This window comes from Girardinichthys multiradiatus, chromosome 13 (genome assembly GCF_021462225.1).
Source record: "Girardinichthys multiradiatus isolate DD_20200921_A chromosome 13, DD_fGirMul_XY1, whole genome shotgun sequence".
Classification (NCBI taxonomy): domain Eukaryota; kingdom Metazoa; phylum Chordata; class Actinopteri; order Cyprinodontiformes; family Goodeidae; genus Girardinichthys; species Girardinichthys multiradiatus.
Genome location: NC_061806.1, coordinates 29886882 through 29907546, shown reverse-complemented (window position 1 = coordinate 29907546; position 20665 = coordinate 29886882). Strand labels below are relative to the sequence as shown.

General features: G+C 42.9%; 1 protein-coding gene across 2 annotated transcripts in view; it reads left to right on the top strand.

The window, feature by feature from the left end:
* LOC124879391 overlaps window positions 1-20665 on the top strand; it is a 48451-nt gene that overhangs the window by 1217 nt on the left and 26569 nt on the right. For both annotated transcript variants that reach the window (XR_007041025.1, XM_047383936.1), the window contains exons 2-7: window positions 15414-15475; window positions 15764-15784; window positions 15862-16137; window positions 16909-16996; window positions 17996-18222; window positions 19690-19977. Coding sequence is in view for 1 of the 2 variants with exons in the window: in XM_047383936.1 (XP_047239892.1) it covers window positions 15430-15475; window positions 15764-15784; window positions 15862-16137; window positions 16909-16996; window positions 17996-18222; window positions 19690-19977 (946 nt within the window). In the remaining variant the exon portion in view is untranslated. The remainder of the gene's footprint in view (window positions 1-15413; window positions 15476-15763; window positions 15785-15861; window positions 16138-16908; window positions 16997-17995; window positions 18223-19689; window positions 19978-20665) is intronic.

Genomic DNA, 20665 nt, shown 5'->3' with positions numbered 1-20665 from the left:
AGGTTTTGGTGCGTCTAATCTGTTCTAAATACCCATTTTTACCTGATTTTCTATTAAGCTGGACGTGCAAGCGTGCAAATCTTCATCCAGCATGAGTCCCTTAAGGACATCGCAGGAGGAAGAGGAGGAAGAGCAGGAAAGAGGGGATGCTTTACCTCTGAACGTTAAAAAGATGCAACCTTGCATTCTTCATTCATGCCCTCCACTCTTCCGCTCCCATTTCCTCCATCTTCCATCTCCAGTCCAGAACCATGCTGGTCACGACACATCCTGAGCTCCAGGAGCAGCTGGTCTGCAAAGAGAAAATGGGAATGGGGATTGTGGCAAACAGGGAATAAGAAACTCCAAAGAAGAGAAAAAAATGTCAGGCTCTGTGGCTTGAAAAAGTATTCAAATCCTTTGAAGTGCTCCACATTTTGTTGTGTTGTTTCATTAGGACTTCATATGAGAGAACAGGACAAAGTAGGTCATAAATGTGTAGTGCAAAGATACAAATCTAAAAAGTGCAGTGTGCATTTGAATTGTAGCCCCATCCCCAGTCAGTACTTTGTAGAACCATCTTTCATCCTTATCTAACAGCTTTATACATCTAGATGGTGATTTTTTCCCACCAGTTCTTCTTTGCAAAATATCTCAAGCTCAGTCAGATTGGGTACAGTGTGTCTGAAAACAATTTTAAATTTTTTGACATAGATTCTCTTTGGATGTAGGTTTGGACTTTGACTAGGCCGCTCTAATAGATGACTATGCTTTGATCTAAAGCACTGTATTGTAGCTCTGGCTGTATGTTTAGGGTCATTGTTCTGCTGGAAGGTGAAGCTCTGCTTTGAACTCAAGCCTTCCAGGATTGTCCATCTTCCCTGTCCCTGCTGAAAACAACTGACCAGCTGTATTTATACTGAGATTAAATTACAACAGCTGGACTCTACTTACTCATTGGGTAACTTCTGAAAGTGGTTTCACTGGATTTTATTTTGGGGGTATCAGGGTAAAGGGAGCTGAATAAAAGGCATGCCAAACTTTTTTTTATTTTAATTTGTAAAAAATGTTGAAAGCCATGTCTACTTTTCTCTGCACTACTCTGTGTCTGTCTACCACGTAACATCCGAATAAAATAAATGACCGTTGTAAAATGACAAATAATGAACATTTTTAGGGGTTATGAGAATTTTAGCAAAGGTCATTTATGTTGAGTCAACACATTCTTCCTTTTTCATTGAAAGCTGAATAAATAAATGAATTAAAGAACCAAACCCTGATCTTCCCTCAGGCTTCTGGAACAACAGTGTAATTATTCTGTAAGACTGAGACTAATCAGATTAGCTGCAATGATAGCAAGTGCTTAGTGCAGGGAGAAAGCATGTCAGAGTGTGAGTGACTGTAGAGGATATTTAATATTAGTTGAGCTTATCAGCAAACCCAAAGCATCAGACTAGGTGTCCTCTAAAGGACTCAGGAGGATAATTAACCCCATAGGAAGGATTTGGGAGAATAAAGTTGAAGGTTTTAGGAGGAAGATAAGAAATAAAGACAGAGGAGTAAAGCGATGAGAGAACTGATGCTGTAACAAGATCAGAATGAGAGCTCTGTGTGTTCTTTCATTCAGCTGCATGTGTGGTTGCAGCAGAAGAGGCTTTTAAACTCATCATTCAGGATGGACTGATGGGATCAGACAGTAACCTCAGCATCTCTTTGAACCAGAAAGCTGCTGGGCGTCAGACACCTTCCTGTCCTGCATAGATCAGGTCATCTTAATGAAACAACATTATGACAGGAGAACAATGACCCTGTTTAGACTCAGGGGTTTCAGATGGAAATCACACCCACAGATTAGGGTAGATGGGTTAGAGCATCCAGGAACTTCAGTGGAAAGTGCTCCTCCGAAGCAGCATACGTGACTTTAATTCAATCAGATCCATTTGAACACACCATCCATCGTTCTTTTCTTCTCGGTTTCGACTTCGTCCTGACCTTCTGTACCCCTCACTTTGTGCTTCCTCCAGTTCTGTTTAAGCCTCCTCTCTGACTTTCACTCAATACATGTCTAATCTGTCAACTTTTTGCACATTTTCACAATTTCATAATCAGCACTGACCCCTAATTTTCCTGTCACACACAATTTCCTTTCTCAAAGATGTCAAACCTTTGATTCACATCCTTTCAAGCTCCACAGCTTGAATTCTGTTACAAGCAATACGCTAATGGCTCCATAGAACACTAATGTAAAATGTATTCAACCTGCTTCACAGGGCAGTGATTATAGCAAAAAGCTAAGATTGCTGTGTTGCACAAAGGTACTAAGAGCCTGCTGAACAATATCAGCCAGTTCTTTCTGTGACTCTTAAGAAAGCAGCTTTTAATGGCTCTCCTCTAAAAAAATTTTTTTTTAAATTCCTGCTGAACTCTAAAGCCTTAGCTGTGTTTTTCAAACTTTGGAGACCATGTACTCCATCAGAAATTGATTAGTTCTCCAGGTACTTTAATTTTGACATACAATTCAAGGATGTGCTGGAGACAAAAGGTTTGACTTGAGAGACATGAAATACAGGGTGGATGCGTAGACTGGAAGGCAGGCGTAGGCGAAGAGCCGATGGGCCGATGACTGAGTCAATGGTGTAGGGGGCAATGAAACGAGGAGACAGTTTTTTAGACATAGCCTTCAAGGGTATGTCTCGAGAGGACAACCAAACCTTTTGGCCAGGCTGGTACGTAGGAGCTGGCCGTCGTTTGCGGTCAGCGTACTTCTTGTTCTGGTCAGTTGTTTGAAGGAGAGCTCTGGTAGCATTTGCCCAGATCTGTTTATAACGGCGTATGTGGTGCCACACGGATGCTACGCCTATGTCCTTCTCGTCAGCTGAAAACAAAGGAGGTTGAAAACTGAGGGAAATCTCAAATGGTGAGAGGGCAGTAGCAGATGAGGTTTGTGAATTAATAGCATACTCAACCCAGGGGAGATAAACACTCCAGTCGAGAGGTTCGGTTGCGGTCATGCATCTGAGGATGGACTCCATCTGTTGGTTCATACGTTCAGTTTGTCCATTAGATTGGGGATGGTAGCCAGAAGTCAAGGAGGCTTTGGCTCCAAGAGCCAAACAAAACTGTTTCCAAACACGAGAGATAAATTGGGGACCACGATCTGACAAGATGTCCTGGGGAATTCCATGAAGGTGAAACACGTGTTGAACCAGCAGCTGGGCAGTCTGAAAAGCAGAAGGGAGTTTTTTTAGTGGCACAAGATGACAGGACTTAGAAAAACGGTCTACTATAGTGAGGATGACTGTATTCCCTTTGGATATAGGTAAACCTGTTACAAAGTCCAGAGCGATATGAGACCAAGGGCGTTTAGGCGCACTGAGCGGCTGGAGTAACCCTTAGGGAGGCTGATTGCTTGACTTTTGTCTGGCACAAACTGAACATACTCAGTGACGTCCTTGTGGAGGGACGGCCACCAAAATCTTCTATAGATGAGTGAGATGGTTCTGCTGACCCCTGGGTGACCTGAAAATTTAGCTGTGTGAAACCAGCGGATGATCCCGAACCTCACGGAAGTGGGAACATACTTCTTGTTGGGGGGACCCGTACCTGGGTCCGGTTCGTTTCGTAGGGCATTATTTACAAGGTTCTCCACCTCCCAAACTAGGGCCCCAAAAGTCCAATGGGACGGCACAATGGGTTCTGCCTCCTTCTCAGTGGAGTCCAACGAGTAAAGTCGGGAAAGAGCGTCCGGCTTGCCGTTCTTGGAGCCAGGCCTGTAAGAAATAGAAAGATCAAAACGAGAAAAAAAACAGTGACCAACGTGATTGGTGTGGGTTCAGTCTCTTGGCTGATCGTAAGTAGGCCAGATTCCTATCATCGGTCCATACTAAAATAGGATACTTAGCACCCTCCAGCCAATGTCTCCACTCTTCGAGAGCTAACTTTATAGCTAAGAGCTGTCCCCCATATTGTAGTTCTGTTCCGTGCTTGTGAGACGACGAGAGAAAAAGGCACATGGGTGGAGTTTTCCATCGGTGGTAGACTGCTGAGAAAGCACTGCTCCAACTCCTGTATCCGAGGTGTCGACCTCCAAAATGAACTGTCTGGAGGAATCAGGATGAACCAATATGGGTGTTTGAGAAAACTTCTTTTAATGTCTGGAAGGCTTTGTTGGCTTCAGGTGTCCAGGAAAACACAGTGATTGTGGAGGTCAGGGCTGTTAGGCTAAAGTTTTTGATGAATCGATGATAGAAGTTTGCAAATCCAAGGAACCGTTGTAGCTGCTTCCGGGAGTTCGGGACAAGCCACTCCAGAACTGCCTTGATCTTCTCCGGGTCCGAGCGAACCTGTCCACCCTCCAGGATGTATCCTAAGAATGTGACAGATTTCTTGTGAAATTCACATTTTTCAGCTTTAACAAATAGTCTGTTCTCCAAAAGTCTTTGTAGCACCAGGCGGACATGACGGGTGTGTTCTTCAATGTCCTTTGAATAAATCAAGATGTCATCAAGGTAAACAAAAACAAAAACATTCAAAAAGTCCCTTAGTACATCATTGATGAGTGACTGGAATACTGCTGGTGCGTTACTTAGTCCAAAAGGCATGACTAGGTACTCAAAGTTACCTAACGGGGTCTTGAAGGCGGTCTTCCACTCGTCTCCCTGGCGGATCCTAACTAAATTATATGCATTACGGAGATCTAGCTTGGAGAATATAGTGGAACCGTGGACTGGTTCAAAGGCTGAGGAAAGGAGTGGAAGAGGGTACTTGTTTTTAACAGTAATTTTGTTTAATCCCCTATAATCAATACAAGGGCGGAGTGAAATTAATGTGGCAGGTAAACTAAGTCTGGGGGTAAGGAAACGGTCCGTCAGTCTCCCCTCACTTACTGGCGGACCAGCCATTTTGGCCCCGAAGGACGAATAGGGCAGTTAGCAAGATGGTGTTCCGGTGAGCCACAGTAAAAACACTGATTAGCTTGGCGGCGTCTTAGTCTTTCCTCAGGGGAAAGCTGGGTACGCCCGATCTGCATGGGTTCAATACCTGAATTGTGTGAAGCAAGCGTGGGGCGACCAGTTTCGGGAGTAGGGCTAGAGAGATGGGTCCTAACTGCACTCTGTTCTAATCTGGATCTTTTTCTCTCCCTCATTCGGTTATCTAGTCTAACGGCTAACTTGATTAACTCATTCAAAGTCTTAGGGTTGTCGACTAAAGCTAATTCATCCTTTAACGGATCATTTAATGACTGGAAGAAAGCGGCTCTAAGAGCACAGTCATTCCTTCCAGAAGCAGCAGCGATGGTGTGAAAATCTATGGAAAATTCAGCAACTGACTGATTTCTCTGTTTAATAGACCATAAGCTACGAGCATTGGTGGTTAAATCTTTCTCACAGGAGAAAACCTGACAAAACTCCTCCTCAAACTCAGAAAATGTGCAGCCAAAATCTAAACATTTCGAAAAACGGGCCTCTGCCCACCTCAGGGCTTTTCCTGTTAGCAGCCCAAGTACAAAAGAAATATTTACTGCATCATGAGGAAAAGATTGTGGGGAGCAATTAAATACTAAAGTGCATTGGAGAAGGAAACCCTTACAATCTCCCTTCTCACTGGAGAATTTTTCTGGATTCAGGGAAGTGACCTCACGTGAGTGTGGGAGTTGCTGAGAAACTGGAGAGGCAGCAGCGCCCTCTATTGCCGGGGCGGTGAAATTGCTCAAGGTGTGCTGAAACAAGGAAGCGAGTTGTTCGATCTGCTGATTGGTCTGTTTCTGTTGTTTAAAAACAGAGAAGAATCATGACTAGCAATCTGGTGGTGTTCAGATAAAGTTCTCCTGAATGCTTCTGCTGGGTCAGTTGGCCAGAGTGTTCTGTCATATTGAGTTTAATGGATTTGACCCACATGCAGAAAGCAATTCAGGAGACTGTATTGTTCGGTAAAGTGTTTATTTACAACTGGGTGAATAATGCAGGGAACTGGAACCAGGATGCAAACTGTTGAAATAAACAAGAAAGTAAGCAGGGATAACTCTGGGGCTGAACTCATGAAAATAAGAAATCTGTCTTACAAAGAATGGTGGAGGGATCCGTCAGAGAGGGAGTGGAGAACCCAAGTGGTTGTTTGCCGGTGAGACTGAAGTTGGTGGATATGGTAAGCCAGGAGAGTTTGTAATGGAAGAGGTGCGATGGAAGGAGGAGGGTGGACAGGGTTCGCAGATGGAGGTCCGAGGGACGCAGGAATCAGGAGGCTGCCAGCCGGCGTGATCCAACGAAGTCATGAGAGACTTGAGTCTTTGTTCATGGAACTGGATAGCTTCCTTCCAGAAGACGGTTCATCCAGGCAGGATTCAATGCAAGGCAAAATCAGGTTCAGGAAACCTGCAGGATACAAATACAAAGTTACTTGGTGTACAAGGCAAGGTCAAAGGCAAAGGTAACATGGCTGAGTAGTACCACTAAGGGCAACATTCTGGCAGTGAGTTGCTTGCAGCCTCCTCCTTAAATAGTCCTCTGCAGATAATCAGGGGAATAGCGAACACCTGTCACCTCTCCTCCAGATTCCACGCCATCTTGGGGCTGAGCACAGTAAAAGCACCAACAGACACACAAAGCACAGATCCTGACAAATTCACAACACATGTTGTCTCAAGGCATTTTACAAAGTCATTTCAATCAAATCATACAGACTTCAAGTCGGGTACATACATTCCAATTATTCCTACCTATCAAACAGTGCAGATGGATTTAGTTTATTATTCAAATTGGTTAAAGGTTTCTGTATCCAAGGAAACCCAGCAGATTGAATCGAGTCAGCATTCACTCCTCCTCAATGAGCACATAGCGACAGTGGGAAGTGGCTTGGGTTGACTTTGCAGTAATCCTTCATATTAAACACGCATTAGGCAACAGTGGAGAGGAAAAACTCCCTTTTAACAGGAAGAAACCTCCAGCAGCACCAGGTTCAGTGCGAACAGCCATCTGCCACGACCGACTGGGGGTTTGAGAGAATAGAGCAGAGACACAAAAAGAACACAAAAGCACTGATCAAGGTACTTTCTATAGGAAAGAATAGTAAAACATTAATGTTATAGTTCCTTTAATGGCTTTATCTAGGAGAGAAAGACAGCTAAGCAGACAAACTCTGAGCCAGTTTTCAAGTCTAGAGTATGAAAGAGAGCACATACAGTTAGTCACAATAGAAGCTCAACCATTTGCTATGTCTAGGAGAGACAGGGTTAAACACTGAAAGAAAGAGCCAAGTGTATCATCTGTAGAAGGTGAGCACCCCCTCCAGGAAGGTGTCACAGCTAAACACAGAGCCAGGACAGGTGTAGCTTCTAGGAAGAGGAAAAAACAAAGCTAAAAGCTGAAATAACAGCAAATAAAACTAAATTGGAGAGTAGTTTGAGAATGTAACAGAGTGAAAAAGAAAATGGTCATTATGTCCTCCAGCAGCCTAAGCCTATAGCAGCATAACTACAGAAATAGCTCAGGATAACCTAAACCACTCTAACTATAAGCTTTATCAAAAAGGAAAGTTTTAAGCCTAGCCTTAAAAGTAGACAGGGTGTCTGCCTCACGGACTAAAACTGGGATCTGGTTCCACAGGAGAGGAGCCCTGAAACTTGACTGAAACTCTTCAAACAGATCATTGCTGTGTAAACGCTCACACACTTGATTAGCAACTACACTGCCTGGCCAAAAAAAAGTCACCACCTGGATTCAACTAAGCCAATAGGTACGAGCCTCCCATTGGATAATCACTGCATGGGTGATTATGTTTCAGCTGGCAACAAGTTATTTAACCCCAACTGGTGCAATGAGTTGCTTCTCATTTCTAAAGCAACCATGTCGAAAGACACATCCTGTGGTCGTGGAAAAGATGTCAGTCTGTTTCAGAAGGGTCAAATCATTGGCAGGCATCAAACAGAGAAAACATCTAAGGAGATTGCAGAAACTACCAAAATTGGGTTAAGAACTGTCCAACGCATTAATAAAAACTGGAAGGATAGTGGGGACCCATCATCTTCGAGGAAGAAATGTGGCTGGAAAAAAATCCTGAATGATCATGATCGGCGTTTGTTAAACTTAAACGTTTGGTGAAATCAAATTGAAGAAAAACAACAGTAGAACTACAGGTGATGTTTAATAGTGAAAGTAAGAGCATTTCCACACGCACAATGTGAAGGGAACTCAAGAGAACTCAGATTGGGACTGAACACCTATGTAGCCTTAAGAAAACCAATAATCAGTGAGCCTAACCGGATTTCAATTTGCTAGGGAGCATAAAGATTGGACTCTAGAGCAATGGAAGAAGGTCATAATGTCTGATGAGTCCAGATTTACCCTGTTCCAGAGTGATGGGCACATCAGGGTAAGAAGAGAGGCAGGTGTAGTGATGCACCCATCATGCCTAGTGCCTATTGTACAAGCCTGTGGGGGCAGTGCTATGATCTGGGGTTGCTGCAGTTGGTCAGGTCTGGGTTCAGCAACAGTATGTGTTCAAAGAATGAGGTCAGCTGACTACCTGAATATACTGAATGACCAGGTTATTCCATCAATGGATTTTTTCTTCCCTGATGGCACGGGCATATTCCAAGATGACAATGTCAGGATTCACCAGGCTTGAATTGTGAAAGAGTGGTTCAGGGAGCATGAGACATCATTCTCACACATGGATTGGCCACCAGAGTCCAGACCTTAACCCCATTGAGAATCTTTGGGATGTGCTGGAGAAGGCTTTGTGCAGCGGTCAGACTCTACTATCATCAATGCAAGATCTTGGTGAAAAATGAATGCAACACCGGGTGGAAATAAATCTTGTGACATTGCAAAAGCTTATAGAAACAATGCCACAGCAAATGCGTGCCGTAATCAAAGCTAAAGGTGGTCCAACAAAATATTAGAGTGTGTGACCTTTTTGTTTTGGTGGTGACTTTTTTTTGGCCAGGCAGTGTATTTTCCCCAAGAATTTTAGATAAAAAAGGAAGACTGGATATAGGTCTGTAATTTATTAAATCACCTTGATCAAGTAAAGGTTTCTTAAGTAAAAGTTTAATTACAGCTACCTTAAAAGCATGTGGTACATATCCATTTACTAATAATAGATTAATCATATCTAGAATGGGGCTGGTAATCAGAGGGAACACTTCCTTAAATAATTTGGTTGGGATTGGGTCTAACATACAAGTTGAAGGTTTAGATGAAGCTAATATTTTTAATTACTCAGGAAGCTTCACTGGATCAAAGAAGTCCGAACACAGATCAGGTTCTACAGTTACCTCCAATGTTGTCTCACTTACTGAGGATGAAGTAATCATGTTCGGGAGTATGTCAATGATTTGATTTTTAATAGAATCAATTTTATTCAAAAGGAATCCCATTAATGGATGGCTCAACAGAGCTATGACTCAGTGTAAGTTTAGCAACAGTACTAAAGAGAAACCTGGAATTATTCTTGTTCTCTTCTATTAATGATGAGAAATAAGCTGTTCTGGCTTGGTGAAGTGTCTTTTTATACAACAGTAGGCTATTTTTCTAGATTAAGTAGAAATCCTCTAGGTGTGTAGAGCGCCATGTTTTCTTCAATTTTCTAACAGTCTGCTTTAAAGTATAAAAATAATAATTATTAATTAATTACTTAATTATAAATAATAATAATTTTACTGTAGATTGTTGGAGAAATAATGGGTCAAAGTACCTACTAACGCTTATCTGTTATATACTTTTGTGTCACTTTCAGCAATTTATTTCTCCATAATCATGAGAGGTGACAACACAATCTCTTCAGATTATGTCAGAGGGTCATCTGTACCAGTGTTTCCCAACTGTGCTCCTCAAGTACCCCTGCCCTACATGTTTCAGATGTGGCTCTGTTCCAGAACACCAGGTTTATATGATTGCATGATGTTAATAAAATTATTAAATATTTATTTTTTACATTAACATGTATGTGAACGTTGTAAATATGTCATTAATATAAAGGTTCTTAAGGTTACTTTTCTCAACCGTTGCCTAGATAGGCGTCTGGTCTGCTTTATTACCATAATGCACCTTGCATGCGCAAAGCCAATCTTTAACAGAGAGCTAATGTCAGCTGGCGTGACTGTCGGCTTACTTGACCGCAGTGAAGTGTGCTGGGTGACACAGAAAACATAACAGCAGATGGTTATGCCAGACAGCACTGAAGTCTTGAGAGCTGTGCTCTAAATTTTCCATGGGACACGGTGCTCAATGGCTCTTAGGGTATCCACAGTGGCATCGTCAATGCTAAAATTCTGGGGAGCAATTATTGTCCTGATCATTTGAAAGATGTCATCCAAACAACTCAAAATGGCATCATATGATAAATTATTCCCCTGAATTTGATCTGCTAAGGGTGGCTGAGTTGTCCACTGATCACCAACTGGCGGTGAGTTGGATCCGCTGGAAGAGGAGAAAGCCGGACAGACTTGGCAGGCCCAAACGCATAGCGAGGGTCTGCTGGGAATGTCTGGCAGAGGCCTCGGCCAGGGATGTATTCAACTCCCACCTCCGGGAGAGCTTTGACCAGATTCCGGGGGATGTTGGAGAAATAGAGTCCGAGTGGACCATGTTCTCCGCATCCATTGTCGATGCTGCTGCCCGTAAGGTCTGCGGTGCCTGTCGCGGCGGCAATCCCCGAACCCGGTGGTGGACACCGCCAGTAAGGGACGCTGTCAAGCTGAAGAAGGAGTCCTATCGGCTGTGGTTGGCTTGTGGGACTCCTGAGGCGGCTGACGGGGACCGTGAGGCCAATCGTGCCGCGGCCCGTGCTGTGGCAGAGGCAAAAACTCGGGCCTGGGAGGAGTTCGGTGAGGCCATGGAGAAGGACTACCAGTTGGCCTCGAAGCGATTCTGGCAAACCGTCCGGCGCCTCAGGAGGAGGAAGCAGTGCTTCGCCAACACTGTTTACAGTGGGGGTGGGAGGCTGCTGACCTCGACTGGGGACATTATCGGGTGGTGGAAGGAGAACTTCGAGGATCTCCTCAATCATGCCATCACGCATTCCCTGGTGGAAACAGAGGCTGGGGACTCGGGGTTGGACTCTTTCATCACTCAGGCTGAAGTCACTGAGGTGGTTAAAAAGCTCCGCAGTGGCAGGGCTTCAGGGGTGGATGAGATCCGCCCTGAGTACCTCAAGTCTCTGGATGTTGTAGGGCTGTCATGGTTGACGCCTCTTCAAAATTGCATGGCGGTCAGGGACAGTGCCTTTGGACTGGCAGACTGGGGTTTCATAAGAAGGGGGACCAGAGAGTGTGTTCCAACTAAAGGGGGATCACACTTCTCAGCCTCCTTGGTAAGGGCTATGCCAGGGTATTGCAGAGGAAAGACCGGCAGATAGTCGAACCTCGGCTTTAGCGGGAGCAGTGTGGTATTTGTTCCGGCGTGGAACACTGGACCAGCTCTATACCCTCTACAGGGTACTCGAGAGTTCATGGGAGTTTGCCCAACCGGTCCACCTGTGTTTTGTGGACCTGGAGAAGGCATTCGACTGTGTCCCTCGTGGTGCCCTGTGGGGGGTGCTCCAGGAGTATGGAATTGGGGGCCCTTTATTAGGGGCCATCCGGTCTCTGTACAAGCGGAGCAGGAGTTTGGTCCATTGCTGGCACTAAGTTGGACCTGTTCCTGGTGCATGTTGTACTCCGGCAGGGCTGCCCTTTGTCACCGGTCCTGTTCATAACTTCTATGGACAGGATTTCTAGGCGCAGCCAAGGGCCGGAGGGGGTCTGGTTTGGGGACCAGTGGATTTCGTTTCTTCTTTTTGCGGATGATGTGGTCCTGCTGGCCCCCTGTAGCCAAGACCTACAGCATGCGTTGGGGCGGTTTGGAGCCACGTGTGAAGTGGCTGGGATGAAGATCAGCTCCTCCAAGTCCGAGGCCATGGTTCTCGTCCGGAAAAGGGTGGCTTGCCCTCTTCAGGTTGGAGGGGAGTTCCTGCATCAAGTGGAGGAGTTCAAGTATCTCGGGGTCTTGTTCACGAGTGAGGGAAGAATGCAGCGGGAGATCGACAGACGGATCGGTGCGGCTGCCGCAGTAATGGGGGCACTGTGCTGGTCCGTTGTGGTGAAGAGAGAGCTGAGCCGAAAAGCGAAGCTCTCGATTTACTGGTCGGTCTACGTTCCTACACTCACCTATGGCCATGAACTTTGGGTCATGATCGAGATCCTGGATACAAGCGGCTGAAATGAGATTCCTCCGTAGGGTGGCCGGGCACTCCCTTAGAGATAGGGTGAGGGGCTCGGCCATCCGAGAGGTGCACGGAGTAGAGCCATTGCTCCTACACATCGAGTGGAGCCAGTTGAGGTGGCTTCGGGCATCTATATCGGATGCCTCCTCGATGCCTTCCTCGGGAGGTGTTCCAGGCACGTCCCACCGGGAGGAGACCCAGGGGATGGCCCAGGACACACTGGAGGGACTATGTCTCTTGGCTGGCCTGACAACGCCTCGGGCTCCCCCCGGAGGAGCTGGAGGAGGTGTCTGGGGAGAGGGACATCTGGGCGTCTCTGCTGAATCTGCTGCCCCGTGACCCGGTTCCCGGATAAAGCGGAAGAGGACGAGTACGAGTATCTAGTCCATCTGACTGGATATGTTGCAAACTGGCCAATGATGAACTAGAGTCTGAGCAAATGATTGATTTTAATGGGCTAACCTCTTCCACCAACTGAACTGCTAAAAGTAAAGCAAGGATTTCTCCTGTATAAACCGATACTCCATCACTTACCCTTTTTCCTACTTTAATATTAAATTGTCCTACAATGAAAGCTATTCCTATCCTATTTGCTATATTTTTTGATGCATCAGTATATACATTGCTAAAAAAAAAATAAAGGTAACCCTTAAACAACATAATAGAACTCAAAGTAAATCAAACTTCTGTGAAATCAAACTGTCCACTTAGGAAGCAACACTGATTGACAATCAATTTCACAGCTGTTGTGCAAATGGAAAAGACAACAGGGGGAAATCTTTGGTGATTAGCAAGACACACTCAATAACGTAGTGGTTCTGCAGGTGGGGACCACAGACCACTTCTCAGTACCTATGCTTTCTGGCTGATGTTTTGGTCACTTTTGAATGTTGGTGGTGCTTTCACACTCATGGTAGCATGAGACGGACTCTACAACCCACACAAGTGGCTCAGGTAGTGCAGCTCATCCAGGTTGGCACATCAATGCGAGCTGTGGCAAGAAGGTTTGCTGTGTCTGTCAGCATAGTGTCCAGAGCCTGGAGGCGCTACCAGAAGACAGGCCAGTACACCAGGAGACGTGGAGGAGGCCGCAGGAGGGCAACAACCCAGCAGCAGGACCGCTACCTCCACCTTTGTGCAAGGAGGAACAGGAGGAGCACTGCCAGAGCCCTACAGAATGACCTCCAGCACGACACAAATGTGCATGTGTCTGCACAAACGGTTAGAAACCGACTCCATGAGGATGGTATGAGGGCCTGACTTCCACAAATGGGCGTTGTGCTCACAGCCCAACACCATGCAGGACGCTTGGCATTTGCCAGAGAACAACAGGATTGGCAAATTCATCACTGGCGCCCTGTGCTCTTCACAGATAAAAGCAGGTTAACACTGAGCACATGTGACAGACGTGACAGAGTCTGGAGACAGGCAGTGTAAATATGTACATATTTATAATACTGGTTTATGTATTCTTGTACAGTATATTTATTCATAATAAAAAAATTATATGTGTTCTAATAATGACGAATCTACTTCAGCATCAGGAAGTAACTAAGGTGGGACTGTAGGTAATGGAACTCTCTGACCTATATCTAATTTATCTAAATGAATTTCATTAGCTTTACAATTTATTATCCATCCAAAGCTTTAATTTTTTTTTCCTTTTCCCAACCTGTTGTAAGCACTTTTAATGTTGGATGATCAAATCTTTGTCCTACAAATGTAAATTTGACCCATAGTTCAAAGATAACTAGTCCCTTCTAAATTTAAGAGGTATTTCTCCCATTTCGATCTGTAATGCTGCTATTGAAGATGTTTTAAAAGCACTTGTACATATTCTTAAACCCTGATATTGGATATAATTTAACTTTTGGAGATTTGTATCTGCTGCTGAATTATAAACTATGCAACTATGATCCAAGACTGACCTAATTAATCCAGTATAAATAGCTTTCAATGAATTTCTATTAAATCCCCACGCAGTTCCAGCTAAACACCTCATTATATTTAATACCTTCCTACATTTATCTATTATTTTCTTAATGTGTACACCACATGTCACTCTTTCATCAAACCACAACCTAAGAAATTTAAATTGTTTAACTTGATTTTGTCATCAACTCTTTTCCATGTGAAAAACATTACTTTAGTTATATCCACAGAAAATTTAAAACCCCTTTTATATGAGAATTAATTACTCAGATTTTAACTTAGATATTGAGCACAGCATCAGGGTGTAGGTTTTGCAGTGAATGTCTTTATGCCTGCTGCTCCACATCCATCCTCACATAGATTGTTTTTTGCATTTAAATTGATTCTTCTTAAAATTTTTTCTCTAAATTTCTTTATTTCTGCTGGATTAATTTACTCCATTTTGACAACATGCAGTAATGTGATGTGAGTGGATTATGTAGTCTCTCTGCAGGAGACAGAAAGCCCTGCAGTTCACCTCATCTCCACGCTCAGGACTTTTAATCAGCTCTGCTTTAATAATGTATTCTGAGTTGACTGAAGCTATAGATTTTGTTGCCAAAAGGTCTTGGCATCATCAAACGGTCAGTGGTGCAGAGCTAAATCTGCCAGTTGTAGGCAGTGCTGTGAAAAGTATTTCCTCCCATACAGATCTGTTTCTGTTCTTGCTTATTTGTCACAACTAAATCTTTCAGGATCATGTAAATTTTAATGTCAGACAAAGATAACCTGAATAAATACAGAAAGCATATGATAATTCATTTTATGAAGGGAAAAAATCTATCCAAACCAATCAGACCCTATGTGAAAAATAATTACCCCCTAAACCTAAACTATGAAGGAGTTTTGGCTCACTCTGCTCTGCAGCTTTGTTTCAATTCAGCCAAATTGGAGGGGCTTTAAACATGAATGACCTCATTAATCGCATCATTTTACAGCATCAAAGTCAGATTTATGACCAGACTTTGATTAGGCCACTCAAAAACCTTGAGTTTTTTATTTTAGTCATTCAGATTCAAACCCAGGTACTCTGGAGCTTAATCGCATAAGCTGGACATTCTCCGTCAGGAGTTACTGGTAGAGAGCAGAATTCATGGTCCTGTTTCACAGCAACGTGCATGTCTGCTACTGCTGCATTGACGGTCTTTAAATTTAACCAAATCACTCTCATCTCATGAAATAGAGTTGTTGTTTTCTGAAGGTCTATTTGGAGTAATATTGATGCTAAAGAAGTCTTTATTTGTTTTCTTTGTGTTTTGCAGAGAGAGGCAGAGCAAGATGAAAGCTATCGAAGCTGCAGTACTTAGCGCCGTGTTCTGCACCGGTAAGCACAAAAAGAACCAGTCATTTGGGACCAAGTTTAGATAAATGAATTTCGCAAACACACTTCCTTCAAAACCATACTTAAGGATTTACGTTAAAAACTCACCAACAAAGCTAAATGATGTTGTGATCTATTTCATTTCCTCTTGTTTACTTTTGTTAAGAAACACTGTAATCAGCCTATTTTTAGACAGCATTTACATTTCAAATATTTTCATGTTTAATATGGATGTCGTTTGGTCTTCAGAACAAAGAGCTGATTTTCTTTTTTCTTTCTTTTCTTGCACAGTTGTGTCAGCATCTTCCAAAGGTAAAATGACTTGTTTGGATGATAATGTATGAATAAAACAAACTTTTAGAAAGTTAACAGCTTCCTGTTTGTACCAGTCAAAGAGGAAAGCAGGACGGCCTTCTTTGGCGAGGACGTCCATATTGAAGTCTCGTCCTGGACCGACTCAGACGTGGTGTTCAAACCCAGGACCAACACGTCCTACGAGGTGCCTCTAGTTCGGGCGGGCCAGGTGATGAACCAGAACAAGACCAAGCTGATCTCTCAGGACTACCTGGTGCTGAAGGATGTGCAGGAGGAGGATGAAGGCCTGTACATCATCAGAAGCAGCAGCAACTCCAGCATGGCCAAACACCTCATCCTCACTGTGAGGGGTAAGCTTCCTGCTCAGAGGGAGAAAGCTGAGATTCTGCAGCTCCTCCAAAGAACTGGACCTTTTCTATTGGTGTTATACTCATTAGAAACTAAATTATTACACAGATATGCAGTTTCAGTTGGTAAATTGGCTACATTTGATATTTTCTGCATGATCGAAAATTATGTAAGAGCAGCTTTGCCGAAACCTACACAAACACATGAACTCACAGTTGTTTCTCAAATTTGAGCCCTTCCTGGATCAGGCTGACTTTTCTGCTACCAAACTCTTCACAGTTCATGCTAAAACGTCTTAGTTATAAAAGAGGTGTTTCTTTACTATGGATAATTGGTAAAAATAACTTTCTCTTATAGGAATCAGCTCCCATCTGTTAGACTATAGAAGACTATTATTCAAGTTAATGATGTCTGAACCCTCCTTCAACCCCACCTGTGGATGCAAACAGCATCCAGAAAAGTTTAATTATTAAATTATTAAATAAATTATAAATAATATGATCCACTGAATTACAAAGAAAAGAAAAGTTAGACGTAACTATCAACTTTATCTAGTATAAAAAAACGATTTTCTAAAAAATATTTTGTTGGATTTTAACAGAAACGTTAAAAACATATGGGTACGGTAGTTTTAGTCAAGTGCTGGAGATTTGAAGAATATATTTAGTAACAAACCTTTAGTTCAGCTGACCTTCAGCACAATCCTACAAATTTTTTGCCCTTTTTGACAATAAATATGTTTTTATCTTTAATCCTCTTGTGCTGACTATCAGAGTGCGCCTTGGAGAAGATGGTAAAATATGGAGAAACGTACATCATCCATCTGGACCACATCCAAGGTCCCATCACACTGGCGTTCAGGTACGCTATAAAAAGACAAGTTGTTTTCTACATATAAACATCTAAAATGTGTTGTGTGCGTTCGTATTTAATGCATTTGAGGCATAGTGTGTAGAACCCGTTTTTGCTGTACCAGCTTCGCACATCCAGTGGAGACAGTCTGCCCATTGTTTGTTGCAAAACAGCTCAAGCTCAGTCAGATTAGATGCAGAGCATTTGTGAACATCAATGTTCAAGTCTTGCCACATGTTCTTAATTACATTTAATTTTTACTTTGACTAGGCCATTGTAACTAGTGTAAACCATTCCATTGCAGCTCTGGCTGTAGGTTTTGGTTAGCTGTCCTGTTGGAAGGTGAACCTCTGCCCCAGTCTCAAGTCTTCTGCAGCTTCTAACTGGTTTCTTCCAAGATCATCCTGTACCTAGCTCCATCCAGCTTCCCATCAACACTGACCTGCTTTGTTTCTCTGCTAAAGAAATGGATCCCCACATCATGATGCTGCCACCACCATATTTCATTATGCCAATGCTCAGGATGTTAGCTCCCCCCGTTCACATATTTTTGCATCAAAGCCAAAATGTTCAGTTTTAGTCTTATCTGAATAAAACAACCTCTTTTTGCTGTGCCCCTACATGGCTTGCAGCAAACTGCAGAAATGGCTTCTGGTGGCTTTCTTCTTGTCATGGTTTTATGGAGGCTAGTGTCATGATTTGGGATTGTTTGGTTTTTTCTTGGTGGCTTGTGAAGACAATTATTTTACGGGACTTCATTTAGGGGTATCAGAGTGAATAGGGTCTTATACAAATGCACAAAGGTTTTTATTTTTATTTTTAACTACTATTTTAAACTACTTTGAGCTATTTTGTGTTGTAAATAAAAGGTGACAAAGGACAAAAAGGTTTAAGGGATATAAATAGTAACTGTAAGAACAGCCATCGCCAATCAGGCTGAGAAATATTTACGATGACTGGTCTGTGTGCTAATTTAAATATCCACCAGCTGTGATTTCCTGTTTTAAGGCCCAGTCTGGTCAGAGTCAATCAGACGGTTGTCCTGCACACCTCTGAGCATCCAACTGTGGTCCTCTACAACAAGACCACGGTGTTGGGAGAAGACTACGTGGGCCGCCTCAGCGTGTCGGAGAAGCAGGTGATACTGCACTCGGTCAGGATGACGGATGAAGGAAGCTTCACCGTTCTGGACCGAGATGGTCACACCAAGATCAGGAGATGTCTGAATGTCAGAGGTGAGGAGATGTCTGAGCTAGGTCGCATCAGAAGCTTTAGATGAATATCTAATTTAAAGTGTTAAACTTTGGAAACCCGGTGTGTATCTTAATCCTAACTTATTGGAACGTATATTCTAATTTATCAAATACAACTGTCTAACCTTAATTTTTGTGAAGATTTCTTTTACGCCACTACTGGCCTCTATTTTTCCAGTAGTTTTTGAAAGTATGTAGACAGGAAATGGTGGTGGAGAGAGGGGAAGATAAGCAGCAAATGTCACAGGGGCCAGGACTCGAACCTAAGATCACAGTGTTGAGGACTAAAGCTTCTGTACGTGGATCACACGCTTAACCCCCAGCACCATGGGCGCTGCGCCTTCTTGGAGGAATTTTTAAGAATAATATTGAACCAATCTGAATCAATATCACCTAAACTAATACTTATCTTCAAAAGATTAAAAAGGCTTGGGTGAATATAGGACATTTTATGTTGATCAGTAAATGTTTGTACATATAAAAGCTCTAAATTATGTTTCTGCTTCTTCCTTAGAAGACTGAGGAGATGCTCCAAACACTGATTAGTCCTGTCCTGCAGCCTAGCAAGGAGGAGAACAGTCTTCAGTCCTGATCATTTGTCCAAAATATTAAGTGCATTAAAATACGTTGTGTCTCATGTGTTGGATTAGATGCATGAGTGGAGATATGTTTAAAAAATAATTATTTCAACCTTAGCCTTAGATAGTATAGCCATGTTTCTTCTAGGATTCAGAAGCTACAGATTCAGAAACTCTGTTTAAAAGATACAGACTCAAACTAATATATGTGGTTCCATGATTTCTCAGTGGGATAAAAAATTAACCTTTATGGTAGGAGATCCAGATTTTGATCCCCATTTAAACCTTTTTTCTTTTTTTTATCAGTTTTTGTTGTTTCTGCTATTAATAATCAGTATACAGGCAGGTTTAATTTGAAAATTCTCACCAGGATGCTGTTAATGTCAGTGATGGAGAGCTTCATTGCAACAAAAACCGAATGTATGACCACAGCATGTATTTAAGACAATGCTGCAGACTGGTAGCTCTGAGCAGCCTGAATATGACACAGCGCAGTTTTCTGCCGTATTTTATCTGATTTATTGTGAGTGAGGGGTTCAGCACTTGCCTGTTCGTCTGATGGAAGAGATCACATTAACATAAATCAAGTTTAATTTCTAAATCCCACTGTGAAGCACGAGTTGGAGCAAACCAACTCAGATGTGATGGAGGGTGAGACAAAAAGTTAGACATTATATCTTTCATTTAACCTGTCCTGACTTCTCCATTAGGGAGAATGTTGACAAAACTCTATTGTGTGCATTGTTTTGCATCCATTATCTTGTTGTTTGGTGAGCAGATCTCACCTTTAGTGTGTTTGAGTAAATCTTTTATTCAGTTGACTAAAATCTCCAGCAAACTCATCCATTTATGTTTATCTTTGCTCTTCCAGATCACCTGAGATTTGTGCATTTATCCTACGGAGAGAACCTGAGGATGAAGCTCTTCCTGCACTACTCCAACCTCAACGTCATCTACAGGTCCAAACAGGACAACCAGGACCAAGTCATAGTGAACCAGGGCGTTCTGGTAACTCCGCTGGACCCTCAGCTGGAGGGACGGCTTACTGTGGAGGGTTCGGAGCTCGTCATGAAGGCGATACATGTGACCGATAAGGGTGTCTTCAAGGTGACAGACCTGGCTGGCTTCTCTGTGGCTCACGTTTACCTAGACGTGGAAGGTAATAAAGACATTTAACACACATCATGTTATATTAGTTCATACATACAGTAGGTGTCATTTACTTGACTTTAACAAGAGTCTTAGATGATGATGGGTGGATCTGAGAGCTTCAGCTGCTTAAATTAAAAATTAAATTAAACCATCTTTATTGGTCATTGCACATGTACATTACAACGAAATTTGTCCTCTGCATTTAACCCATCCCTTAGGGAGCAGTGGGCTGCCATTGTGCGACACCCGGGGAGCATTCTGGGGCTAAGGGTCTTGCTCAAGGACCCAGAGTGGGAATGTGGGAAACGAACCTGGCCCCTTGTGTCCACTCCGGAACTCAAACCTCCTGTTCTAACCTGTTCTAACCACTAGGCCACCATTCCCCTTACTACTCTCTTGCAGTAAGACAGATCTTATAACCACAAACCTGAATGACTGTTCAGGTCAAAGGATAAAAATGCTTTTTGCTTCAGAAATTTTTTTTTCTACTTGGCCTAATTAAAAATAAGACACTTTACTTTTTCCACATTAAATTCTTCTGTTATTAATGGTTAAGAAACTGATGGCTCTTATAAACTTGGTATGCTGTCAAATACACTGACCGATAAAAACTTAGAACCAAACACAAGAATGAATACAGAATTAATACAAAACGCCACGATGATGAAAGCATCAGGAGAATATCAGTGACATCC